General features: G+C 50.9%; 1 protein-coding gene across 2 annotated transcripts; it reads right to left on the reverse strand.

The window, feature by feature from the left end:
* Positions 1-290: 290 nt before the first annotated feature.
* DCAF10 (DDB1 and CUL4 associated factor 10) lies at positions 291-10533 on the reverse strand. Of its 2 annotated transcripts, none has more exons than XM_082301358.1 (7): positions 10227-10533; positions 9523-9636; positions 7883-8080; positions 7247-7449; positions 7014-7124; positions 5976-6121; positions 291-4721 (listed from the first exon to the last, which is right to left on the reverse strand). In XM_082301358.1, the coding sequence occupies exons 1-7, from the start codon at positions 10526-10528 to the stop codon at positions 4377-4379; spliced, it is 1419 nt and encodes a 472-aa protein (XP_082157484.1). In that variant the 5' UTR covers positions 10529-10533; the 3' UTR covers positions 291-4376. The 2 variants fall into 2 exon arrangements, with proteins under 2 accessions (XP_082157484.1, XP_082157483.1); XM_082301357.1 differs by having other exon boundaries at positions 291-4745.
* Positions 10534-13548: the final 3015 nt, after the last annotated feature.

Genomic DNA, 13548 nt, shown 5'->3' on the forward strand with positions numbered 1-13548 from the left:
CTACCCCAGCAAAAATGAAATAGTGGAACCCTGGGTCTGAGGTTCAGAGTCAGTTTGGACTCTTCTATGAGGTCACTTTCAGAAAAACTTTATGGAAAAGCTCTACTGTGACACACACACTTGAGAATGGCAACATCGAAGCACTAGAAGGTGATTTTCCTCTTAACTTTGGGGGGCAGGCAAGAGCCAGTGAGCATGGCTCCTTTTAACATAAATAAAATACATTTCAATTCAGTGAATTATTAAATGTTTATTATGCAAGCAAGAGAAACTGTCCACAAATAGTAAGTTACTGTACGGCTGTAAGTACAATACTTCCAAAGCAGTTCTGATACTTCATATACGGTATTAAAAGGCTACAGTTTTTACTATGAAATCTCAGGTATTTCAAAATACTCTACATGCACAATTTGTTTCTGTATTAAAAACCTTATACTTAACTGAGGATATTTAGTGCTTTAGAAAATGCACCTTTGACTAAGATCAGCCAGTGAGAAGTTTCTGTTTCCTGCAGGTCAAAAACATGATGGGTCGTTGACTTCTTCCTTTCTCTGCAACTTTTTACAATCTGTAAAGTAGATTTTTTTAAAAAGTTTTCATTTGGCAAGCGTAGTTCTTTTTTTCTAGGAGTTTGTATGTCCTAGAGCAACGGACCCATGTTTACGATGTCAGAACCTTCTCCACATCAGTGCTACCAAAATCAAAATCACAACACAAACAAAAGCAAACCCCACTAAATTAACCACATACCCCCCCGAAAAAACTGATGTTTACATTCTAATTCTGGTAGTAGGCATCGAACTGTCCTTACCCCAAGACTCCAAGAGTGCAAACAAACGTGTGAGTGTCTGTCTATCGCTGTGCTTTTCTTCCTATCCCCATGGTGTGGCGATGACATTGCTCCCCGGACTGTCCCTGTCTGACGCGTGGACGGCGGCACCCCCGGGCTCACCGGAACGGCCTCTGCCCTCCCGGGAGCGAGCACTGGGAACGCACGTGCTCCCAGCACACGGACACGGACTGGGACACACGGAAAACCAGCTCCGACACGGCTTCGGCTCCTGCGGCCGCCGCCGCTGTGACCGCCCCGCCGGATCCGTGGCTGCCGCACGCCGGGCGCTCCCCCAGGAGCAGGAACCCACCAGCAGCGACGGCGTGCTGTGCGCTCCGACAGAGCTCCGGCCCCCGAGAAACGCTGTGGAATTACCGAGTGCTGCAACACCAGTCTACAGACACCCCTGGTGCGAGCCACGCCCTCCCCGTCTGTCAGCGCCGTCCTTCACCTCCCTTGGAAATGTTTCCTTGCAGTTGTTTCACAGTTTTACACACTTCTCGAGGCTGAGCATTCAACTTTTGAAACAACTAGAAGATAAACTTTTTTTTTTTTTTGACTACCTAGAAATAACCCAAAGCTCACCAACACATAAATTCATTGTTTCAGTAATGTTACTGAGAGAGAACTGAAAACCCTTGCACCACCACATGACTGTGAGGCATGTCAGCTGTAAGCCACTGAGCAGTGAACTTCACAGGTAAAACGTGGTAAAGCCTTCATGGAAAACTTCCAAGTGTTGTTGGAAAGGAGTAATCAATCAAATGACCAAAATCTAAGATTACCTACTTACTCTAATTCAAACTTATTACAAATGTCATCAGAACTAAGTAACAATTCTACAGCATACATGTACAGATTCTGTCATTTTATGCATGTGCTGGACACGCTACGAAAGCATCAGGGTGACCAAACCCCTTCACCGGGTAAGCTGTCGGTCCCGGAGCCGGGCAGGGCCTGTCAGCCAACCACAGGTGGTATCAAGGAGTGGTGACACATCTGTCCCTTTGGGGTAACGGTCCTTTATACAGAAAGGTGAGTGTCCAAAGCTCAGCACAATACTGGTGTAAAACACAGCGTATCATGAGGTAGAATTAAAAAGGTAACACTCAGTGCATATTCACAGGCATAGGGTTACAGTCACTAGGGATCCACCAGTCTGAGGAAGTTCTGACAGGAAAAACAAAAACAGCCTTGAAAACAGACAGACAGACCCACCCAAGAACCTCTTTGATCCTGTGGGTGCTCCTTCACCTCCAAAACAAACACTGTGCAAGCCCATGAGAACTGTAAGATTCCCTCAAACATCCCTGCAGTCCCTTCCATGATGTGTAATAAAACATTAAATAAGGTGAGAAAACAGCAGCCTGGCAGTGGGACAGCAAATGCTTGGGGAAAAGCTGCTGTAGTCCAGAGCAGGACCTGTTTTTTTCCCCAAACAGCTTGGCCCATTACAAACTCCTTGTAGCTCTTCCTTTGCATAAAAATCTCATATCCCACACTTGTCCCCAAGTTTCCTGCACACTTCACTTCCAGGGTGTTGAACCACAGCTGAGGGAAGTGCCCTGAGCTGCTTTAACAACCCAACAGACCCACCTGCCCCACATGCAGGCTCAGGCCAGCAGAAGGAATGTTTGCCCTCAGATTACCAAACACACAAAATTGGAGGCTTCATATTACCAAAGAAATTCTCCAGAAGAGGAAACTTGGGATTTTTTTTCTCATAATGCAGAGGAGCATTAAGTTTCAATGATTTCTGCACCAGGGTATACTACCCACATAAATACAAAGCTACAGGAGGATCCCCAGGCTTCTCTTTCCAGCTCTCTCACGTCCATAAATGTTGTCTTTATCCCCAAATACGTTTTGCAAAAGGCTTTGTAAGAGTCAGCTTTGAACAAGTGTGCTCCATCGAGCCAGAGAGAGTGAACCTGAACACCAGCAGGTGACAGTCCTTTCAGGTCAAGTTCCCTGCTGAACTGAGTGTGTGACTGGTCTGCAAAACTTCAGTGAAATACTAAAAAAAAACCTATATTGGAACATGTAAGTGGATGAGAATGTTATAAACTGATACGGATGTACAAGACTGAAATACCTGTGCATTTACAAGGTTAGCTCTACTAACTCAAGGGCTGAAATCTGGCATTCATACTTTGGGTGTGACCATTGAATCACAGAATACACTGAGCTGGAAGGGACCCCCAGGATCATCAAGTCCAAGCCCTGGCCCTGCACAGGTGTCCAAACGCTCCTGGAGCTCTGGCAGCCTCGGGGCCGTGCGCATTCCCTGGGGAGCCTGGGCAGTGCCCAGCACCCTCTGGGGGAAGAACCTTTCCTGATCTCAGCCTGAGCCTGCCTTGGTACAGCTCCAGCCATTCCCTGGCTCCTGTCCCTGTCACAGAAGTGATCAGTACCTGCCTCTCCACTGCCACACAGGAGAATGTTCGAGAGCACGAGGTCTCATCTCAGATTCCTCCAAGCTGAACAAACCAAGCGATCTCAGCTGCTCCTCCTATGGCTTCCCCTCCAGACCCTTCACCAGGGTGAACATTACAGTGTTTCACTGTACTGTTTGCACTGATGATAAGCCTGATTAGATCCAGGCAGATCTCATGGTGACAGGTTTGCTTTTAATCCCCTCCCCGACAGCACAGGTGAAGAAAGGCTCATCTGGCAATACTAGGGACACATCCAATTTAATTTCTCCCACAGCAAGAATGCAGGCAAGGTGTGTGTGGAAAAACAGCCAGGTGGGAAATACCCAAACATCAGCAGAAAGCCACCGTGTTTCAGATGTGGGATGATGTGGAAAGCTCCCTGCAACAGAAACCTGGCAGAGGAGAGGCCAGAGCTGCCCCACTGCACCAACATACAGAGATCCTCTGGGGCAGGGTCTTCCCTAGTGCTCAGTGGTGGGCTCAAGGGAGCCTGCCCGTGCAGGGGCTGGGCCTGGGTGATCTCCAGTGGTCCCTGCCAGCCTAAGCCACACTGTGATTCATTTTCCTAGCCAATGACAACCACATTAACATAGAAATGAAAGCAAAATTCCTTTTTTTTTTTTTTTTTTTTTTTTTTGGTAAGAGTAACTAACCGTGTTGCTTACGTAGACAAGCACTCATCTACTAATCACCACAGAGTTGCTTCAGCGACAGAAGAGGAAGCAGAGGTGAGGCAGTCCAGCTCCTCTGGGACAGGAGGTACCTGGGCACCCTGCCCCTCTGTGTGGTTCCAAACAGCCCATTCAAGTTGCGCTGAAGGAAACAATCAAGTATCAAGGTACAAACACAGCAGGACAGCAGCCTGATGGCACAGGAGCAGCAGGAGCAGAGGTCTGCTGGTGGGGCCGGAACACGGCATGTGGCCGCGGGCTCAGGGACGCAGGACCAAGATCCGTACGGTGCTGGCCTGAAAAAGCCTTCCACTGTCACGTCTCAGATCACGGTAACTGTGACCTCCTCTGGATTCACAGATTTTGGAGACAGCACACTTCCACTCAGCTGAACTAAAACCCACAAACATCCATCCACAGGTCCCGCTGGTGTGCCTAGAACTTTGGCTGGTAGAGGGAGACACGTCCGCTAAGGCACCCCGAGGCGATCTGACAGTGCGTGGGTGAGAACTTGGTGGTCAGCACCACGTCGTTGTGGGAGTAGAGAGAGCGGATCTCGCGCAGGGGGCTGGCCTCCCGCGGCAGGCAGTCCACCAGCTCGCTGCAGTGCGCGTCGAAGCCCAGCAGGCGGATGCCGAAGCCGTGCGGGGACGAGATCATGCGGCCGTCGGGGCTGAAGCAGAGCTCCTTGATGTAGCCCCGGCCCACGTTGGCCTCCTCGATGCAGTGCGTCAGGCGCAGGGAGCAGCGCGGAGAGACGGGGCGCACCGGGGCTCCTTCCTGGAATTCATAGACACAAGTCCACTAAAGGGAGAGGCAGAGAAAGGGACACTGAAAGAGAAGTAAAACACTGCAAACACACATTCCCTCCCCCTGCACCTGAACAGGTAAGGAGCAGTTCACATGAACAGGTAGCGGCATAGGAGAGTGATGCTCCTGCTGACCTGCTCTTCAGTGAGCACCCAGAGCAGGCCACTGCCTCAGCACCTCCCTCCCTATGAGCTATCCAAGCAAAGCAGCTGCCCAGCATTAAAGCTGCTATTTTAATTAAATGGGTGCTAGATATAATCTTTCCAATCTAGGTTTCATCTGCAGAGAGCAAAGCCTAATCCTTTGGCCAAGCACCTGCTCTAATTTAGTAAATATTTAAATTAAATCTATAAAGTCAAATTCATCTGACTGTAACTCAGAGCACTGGCATTTTATGCCTTTGACTTCAAAAGGAATGGAATCTTGACATGAGGGAATGACAGAGTTTCGAAGGAAGGTTATGAACAGCTCTACAGCCAGTTTGTTATTTGTGAGACACATTAAGATCCCTGTCTGTCATCTCATTATTTACTCTCAAAACAAATGGAAAAAACCGAATCAATGACAAAGTTTATATCATGTTGATTCCACTTTTGCCCCACCACAAGCATCCCTAGCTCTGTTTCATGCATCCTACTAAAATAACCACAAAACAAACAATGCCAATGAATATTAATAAAAGAGAGCAAGGCAGACTCTAGGACTAAGAGCAGTTATAAGTCAGTCATCAGTACCAACTGACCCAATATAACATTCTGCATTTTACAGAAATTCTGTGTTGTATAGTGGTTTGATTATTACAGAACCAGCATTAGAATTTGTAGCCAATCTGCTAAGCTTCCACTCAGTCCCCTACACTTCTGTGAAGGGTTACCATTACAAAGAGTGGCTTTCTTCAACCAAAAAAAAAAAAAAATCCCAAACGAATACACAGAGACACAAAAAAAAAATCCCACCCCAAACAAAACCAAAGCAACCTAAATTTACATCAGCAATCAAAGTAACTGAACTGTTTATTATTGGTCCAGTATTATTGTTTATTGTTGGTCAAGATAGAGGAGCAGAATCTGCAGCTTGCAGCTGAACTGTAGCTGGTCTTATGACTTCCTACATCAAGTAAAAGGCTTGAAGGAGGTTCTACCAGGAAGATCACTTAAAGAGAACAACAAAAGAGATACATCTGACTGTATGTATTTTAAAGAAGAACACAAGGTAATGTGTTACCTCCTGGTCATCTGTGTTGCTGGAGCACCGGAGCAACGTGGCCCACCCCTTGGGGTGCAGCTGCAGCGATGTGATGCAGTTTCCGCGATCTCTTTCTCCAGGAACCTCTGGTGTTAGCACCTCAAGGCTATTTCTAGGTGATCCCCCTGGAAGAGGAATTAACTGTGAGTCCCAGAGAAATGCATACATTGACCTTCACCTCTCTCACCCATCCTGCTGCTGAAGTGGGGTCACACCTGTGGCAGCTGCACATGGCTGCCAGGACAGACCACACATTGTCAGGACACAGAAACTCCTGCAGACAACACCAGACTGGGCTCAGTCCTCTCTTCAAACAGCTCCTTTTGTGGAAATCTGAATGCCAAGACCTGTATTGAACCAGCCCACGCTGACAACTACATTAACCTTCCACACTTACGCTCTACATTAGCACTACAGCAAAATCTAAAGAGTGCAGTTCTTATAAGAACTGTTGATTCTCAAACTTGTATGATGTCCTCTCCAAATTCCTTCCACAACTTGTGCAGCTTTTCCCCCTCACCCCCAGGTAAACCACTCCCTGGCATCCAGGTAAGCCTCCTCTCATCAGAACATTTCAGCATCTCACAACCACAAGTAGCTAAAAATTAACATTACATTTATTTGAAATTGCAAGGGATGCACCAAGTATTCACCCATTTGCCAAGTTCACGCTGATTCTCTGGAAGTGTATCCTCTTTTTTTCCCTTACAGATCATTCACACAAACTTTGTTCAAAAACACAAGGAAAACGGAGCACCTCTATGTAACAACAACATATTGAAGTAAAATAAAGATCTTGTTACTTTTACCAGATTTCTCAGAAATAAAACCGGATTAGATCCCCAGGATTTGGTGTGCAATGAGATTTTATTGGTTAAGTAGAAGTCTCAGCAACACCATTCTTTAAAAACCACAGGACAAAAATGCAATTTTTCACTATCGTGCTCTGGCCTCTTTTGAATACAGTAAATCAAAGTCCAGGATTTCTTTTATCTTTCTTGTAGTGATCTTTCCTACCTTCTCGCTGGGAGGGCCGTGACAAGGTTTTCTCCGAGAGCGGCCCCGAGTTGTTCTGGTGACAGGGTGAGCCCACAGCTCGAGGGCCAGAGGAGCCTGATGACGTTACGTCTGCAAACAGCACCAGACAGATGAGCCCACAGGTACCCCAGCACACGCGGGCTGCTGGCCAAGAGCAGCCCACAAAATACCCCTAGCACAGAACTGCCACAGACCGCCTCACCAGCATTCACCTGAGCTCGATGTGGTCCTCCTGGCTCTTAAAATCGGGTAGCTGCCAACCTCTAAAGACTTGTTTAGGTCAAGGTCGTGCAAAATCAGAAGGTAACCAGAGGAGGTGGAGATCAGCATTTTGGAACAGTCTGGTGTCAGCCTCATTCGCATCAGAAAACGGGTGTGAAAAAACTTCTTGTGGGGACATCCATCCTCTGTGCACCTGGATAGCAAGGAAAGCACAAGGAGGGGCCTGTGGTCAGCTCCAGCTCAAGCTCCTGATCGTGTCCACAAGAGTCCAGGATGTGCCCAGCATCACTCATTTTGCTCACCCCACAACCTTTTTCTCGAGCACTTTATTTATGTCTTTCTCCTACTTTTTAATGAAATGGGAGAAGTCACACATTCATACAACTACAATGATGAGGACCGAACCTTCTTGGGAAGAAAGAACCACGTGTTGGCACGTCAGCAAGAGAAGCTCCTTTCTAGCCATTTACTATTACCAGAGAGGTGATGCATGCTCTTGGTAAGGGCTATGAACTACTCCCAGTGTTTCAGAACACATGGCAGCCCCACTCAAGGAGGCAGGCCTTGCATCTTGTACCTGTCCTGGTGTGCTGCAGAAAGGCCAAGGGGTGAGCACAGCCACGTACCTGTTGGTGTCCCAGATGATGACGTTTCCATCAAAGCCCGACGTCACCAGTAACCTCGTGTTGGTGTCGTACTCAATGTTCTTGACCCAGCTGGTGTGGCCATGCAGAGTACATACTTTGGTGTTCAGCTTCCTCAGGTCCCAGAGCGCTATCGTCGTGTCATCAGAGCACGTTGCGAACAGCCGGTTATCCAGGAACCTGGGAGCAGGAGGGAGACATGGCAGCTGCTCAAGGCCGTCTCCAAGGCAAATGTTCTTAGGCAGGAACGTAAGCTAATGCAGAGATAAGCAGAGCAGCCACAAACAAAACCCCTCCAACCTACAGCAGAGTGTGTGCCAGTGGAAGTTCCACTGAACTGCTGGGATATGAACCAGCAGTGCCTCTGTAGCAGCAAACGAGCGAACACACAGAGGCACAGCAGAGGTTTGATTTGGTTTGGGGGTTTTTAGGGGGTTTGTGCGTTAATGAATTGTGTTCAAATCACACAAGAGCCAAACCATCACTGGAACACGTGCTCAGACTGACCCCCCACAGTAACTCAGTCTGTTCCCCCTCTGGGTAACGCTCAGCTCAGTGGGGTTGAAAGCAGCACAGCTAGGAAATAAACTGAATAAATGGAGTCCAGAGTTTACTGAAGCAAATTCAAGGCTTTTCAAAACCACCGAGTGAAGACGAGACCTTGTTTGAGAACATACCAATGTGAGTTACTTGGTTCACTGAGAAAATCAAGAGATGAAATCACTGAGTTTGCACTATGCAGATCAAAGGCAAGCACCACTGGAATTCAGGCAAGCCTTGACTTTCAGAAGGAAAAAGCATGCTGGTTTATGTTTGGAAGTCATTCGATGAAGGCACTCAATTAAGAAAAGCCCTAACTGAGGTAAAAGGAACAAGACACCCATCCAAAAAACACCCACTAAAAATCCTTCAAGCCTAGAGCTACACCACGCAAAAGCACCAACAACTTTGAAAAATGAATACCCAACTACCATCGGAAAAATCCCAAACTTTGGTAAATAGTAGGCATCTTTGGTGCTTACTACAAGGGACTTCTGCAGTGCTGCAGAATCCTGCTCATCAACCTGAGCAAGGCTCCAGGTTACGCTGTAGTAACTGTGTGCAGAACAGAGTTTAGTTCCTTTGTGTCAGACAGACACACATTTTAATCCAGCTTTCCTGACAGACATGCAGCTAACGTAAAACTTCAGTCTTTTATAACAAGGACAACCATGACGAACATGGCACCCCACATCATATTGGGCTCTTTTGAATGAAAACACTCAGAATATTCTAAAATTTTCCTGGGTTGTTTTGTTTCGGTTTAGTTCTTGGTTGAGGTTTTTTGTTGGTGTGCAGTTGGTTGGTGTGTAGTTGGTTTTGGAGTGGTTTTTTTTGCTTTGAGAATCTGAATGAAGAGCAGCTGCAATATTGTTAGAATTAAATCCACACCTCAAAATCTATTCCCAGAACAGCTTAAAACTCCTGAATTAAAAAGCAAAAATATTACATGGTAAAAATATTGATGGATTTAGACTCCTGCTCTTGCTATTTGCAGCTCTATCCCAAGAAAGTGGCAGAGGATTTAAACTATAAAGCCTAAGTACAGGCTGAGTTGTGTTAAAATGTCCCTCCTGACCTACCTGATGTTATTTACACAGTCTTCATGAGCTTCGGAGAGAGTCTTGATGTGCTTTGAAGATATTGGGTCAAACAGCAGGACTTCAGTCTGTTCACAGGCAACGGTCAGCACCGACCTGCAGGGAGCGGAACAGAAAACTCTGTGTTTGTGCTGGGTTTTGCCCTCCAGCAGGTGCCTGTCATGCCACAGACTCCCCGTGTCATCGGATCCATCTGCCCACACCTTCCAGGGGTTCTGAGACAGAAGAAGTAACACTGATTCAAAGGTTTATATGGAATATCTATTTGCCCTTCTGCAAACCAGTCGGATGTTTTGCACTAAAACCTTGCAAAACACAAATTTGGCAGTAGCGGGGGGACCCCCAGCACCAGCCTGAGCTGGACACTCGTTAGCAGGATTGTCACCCCCGGCCCCTCTCCTCCTGGAGAGAGTCCCTACTCCACCCAGGTGAGGTGGGAGGAGCACAGGATGACACCGCACGCCAGGAACTTGCCCCAGTTATTTAAACCACAGCCCAGGGGTGCTGCTGATGTAAGCAGCGCTGACACCTGGCCACCAGAACGGACCCTGCGCCTCGGGATGCACGGGCACAGCTGGACGGGGATGTGGGGCACACCTGAAGCGCCGGGCACACCTACGCGGAGCCCCCGCACACCGTGATGGGGAGCGCGGGGCACACCTGGGAGGGATCCCGAGCACACCTACCCGTCGGGCGAGTACTCGAGGTTGAAGACGGCGCCGTGGGTGCGGGTGCTGAGGGACACGGAGTCCGCGGGCTGGATGGCGCCGTACAGCCCGGTCATGGCGCCGAACGTGTCCCGCGCCGGGTCCACGGCGGCCCCGCGGCCCAGGCAGCGCCCGCGCAGCCACGCGAAGAGCCCGCCCGGGGCGCCGGGCCCCGGGTCCGCGGGGTCGCTGTGGCGGGGGGGCTCCGGGTCCGGCCCCGGGTCCAGCCCCGGCCCCGGCCCCGGCCCCGGCCCCGGCTCCGGCCCCGGGCCCTTGCTCATGGCGGCGGCAGCGCCGGCCCGCGTCCGCCCCCTGCCGGCCGCCCCGCGCCACTGCGCCTGCGCGGACCCGCCCCCGAGACCCCGCCCACACCGGTCACGTGTTCGCCACTGCACGTGACCGCGGGCCGCTGAGAGCGCGGGCTCCTCAGAGCGCGGGGCCCCTCAGAGCCCGGGCCCTTCAGAGCCGGGGCCCTTCAGAGCGCGGGGCCCTCAGAGTTGGGGCCCCTCGGAGCTCGGGGCCCTCGGAGCGCGGGGGCCCTCGGAGCGCGGGGGCCCTCGGAGCTCGGGGGCCCTCGGAGCTCGGGGGCCCTCGGAGTTCGGGGGCCCTCAGGGCGCGGGGTCCCTCGGAGCGCGGGGTCCCTCGGAGCTCGGGGGCCCTCGGAGTTCGGGGGCCCTCAGGGCGCGGGCTCTGGCGCCGGGCGCTCAGGGGCGGCTGCAGCCGGGCCGTTGTCATCCAGCGGCTGCACTGGGGCCGTCCGGTGCTCACCTCCTCTTCTCTTCTAACGAACAGGGAAGACCATCCTAAGAGGAATTTGCTGTCTGGGCGAGGGCCACGGGAGTGAGGCCCGCGGGGCCGGGCGGGGCCGTGCCGGTCCTGGGGATCGCCAGCGACGGACCGCAGGCGCAAACGGAGGGATGAACTGTGCCTCGGACTGCTCAGCGCGAGAAGTGAGATATAACCAGCAAACAGAGGGTTGAGTACTAATTAACAGAAAAGAGATGTAATTTGTAACCAATTAGTGCTGATATCTTTGTACTATGTGTAAACAGTGTAAAGTTTTGATGGTCGGCGAACAGCTTTTGTGTGCACCCAGCTCCTGCCTTGTGCAAACTAGGATGAAAAACCAGGGTGAACCAGCAGTGCCTGAGCTCGGTGTGTGACCTGGGGCTGCGCCCCTGGGAACGAGCCCACGTTTGGGACAGCACCTCCCTCCCCGGGCCTGCGCCTCCCTGAGCCTGGTGCCCCCCACCCAGTCCTGGCCCAGCACTCTTTGCCCTCTTTAAGACAATTAGCAGCAGGTTTTTTCCAAAACTACCCAGGGTGATGCCTTACGGTCAGGGTCCCTCCTCCCCACAAAAGCCACTGCTCTAGAGGACTGTGAATATTTTTCCTTGCGTTTTTACAAACATACTGACATAATATTTTTATAAATATATTAAATGTCAATATGTTTTTTCAAACAGCGTGTTCTGAGAGCACAAAAGACGCTACTAAAACCTTGTTGGCAAAGAGGAGTCTGGAGAGGCCTCATTCGTCTGGTCTGGTGCTGGAAGGTGCAGGACAGGTATCAGTGAGGATGGGATCCATAACAGTCCCAGGCTTCGAGTCCAGCGGCCGGACCACCCCCTCCTTTGGGGTCTGTTTCACACTGGGAGTGTCACTGTGACCTCTATCTTATCTCCAAATGTTCATTCTGTCCCCTACAGAGGAACTGAGCTTTCCTCCAATACATTCCTTGTCCCTTGCACGTTATCTCAAGTCTTACCCCCAAAGTTTTCTCTACCCATCTACTACTGACTCTACTTCACTTTGGCCTCAAAATTCCCAGCTCAGTCTTGGATCTCCCTCATTCCTGGGGACCTGCTAGGACGTTTGGAGTCCTGCCCCTGGTCACCACAGAGAGACCTGCCCCAGTCACAGAGCGTCAAGAGATGGCACAGTGAGGCCATGCCGGGGTCTGGGACCAGGAGGAGGCAGAGTGTGTTCGGTGGGCTGGGGAGACATGCTTGGAACACCTTGGGCAGAACCCCAGTCTGTTCATGGAGAAACAGGTCAAGAGCTGTAGCAGCACCCAGCGCAGAGGGTTGATATTAACACACCAGGCCTCGAGAAGAGTTTCTTGGCAGAGCAGTGCTGGGGAATGTAAAATGTACTCCTGACAGTGCCTCAGGGAAACACAGATGCTCTCCCAGGAAACAAAATACAAGTCAGTGTTGTTGCAGCTGACCCTGTGTGTGAGACACAGCCCCCTGGCCTCATGGAACCAGTCCCTCCCCCATCCCTGCGCACACACCACAGGATTTCAGTAAAGCCCTATCCTGTGGGCTGCAAGGGGTTTCCACGAAGTGTTGCTTGCCTCGCTGCCCAGTCAGGTTTGTGCTGGACCTGACTGGACATCCTGATTTCCACTGGGGTTGAGTTCATTTCTTCCCGAGAGCAGGCATAGTGCCCTGCTCTGCATTCAGGGTGAGGAGAATGCTGATCATACGCGGATGTTATGGCTTTGCCGGGCAGTGCTGGCCCTGCCAGGGGCATTCCAGCTGCTTCTGCCCTGACAGCAGGCTGGCAGGGGGGCTACAACCAAGACAGTTGATGCCAGCTGGGTCAGCTGTTATTTGTATCCCCTCCCTTTACGTTCCCCCAGTTTACATACTGAGCATGCCATATGGTGTGGGATGCAGATTTCCAGGTGGTCAGAGCTTTTGGGGGGGCCTCCTGCGCATGACCTGGCCAGGCATCAGTCAGCTGGCTTCCTGCAATTCCAGCCAGAAGGATGTGCTGGTCATGCAATTCTTGCACCTTTTCCAAATCATAAGTAGTTTTTGGGGATTCGTTGGCTATCCAAATTCTATCTCTGAATTCCATCTGCTTATTCTTATCTTCCTAGAGACAGTATAATGGGACAGAAAAGGAAGAATAATGATAAAATAATTAGAATGTACAAGACAGGTGGCGCACGATGGAGGAGCATTCCTGGGAAGTTGCCCCAGGCTGACCAGGCCTGTGGCATCTGTGGTGCGAACCGCTGGTTCAACACGGCGACAAACAGGGAAACCACCTCAGGACCAAACTTTTGGGGGGGCGCGTGAAACACTTTGTACAGCTGATAGCCGAGACCCCCGTCACGGACCGGCACCGGAGCCGACCTGCTCGGCGGGAGAACGGACACCGGGAGTACGGGGCTCCGCGGGGGAACTCTCGGTTCGGCCGGGCGGTGCCGTACCGCGGAGGAACGGCCGGACCCGCCCCGGACCCGCCCCTTCCGTCCCAGCGGCGCGATGGAGGCGGCAGGGCCGGC

This window comes from Coloeus monedula, assembly GCF_965178545.1.
Source record: "Coloeus monedula genome assembly, chromosome: Z".
NCBI classification, from domain to species: Eukaryota; Metazoa; Chordata; class Aves; order Passeriformes; family Corvidae; genus Coloeus; species Coloeus monedula.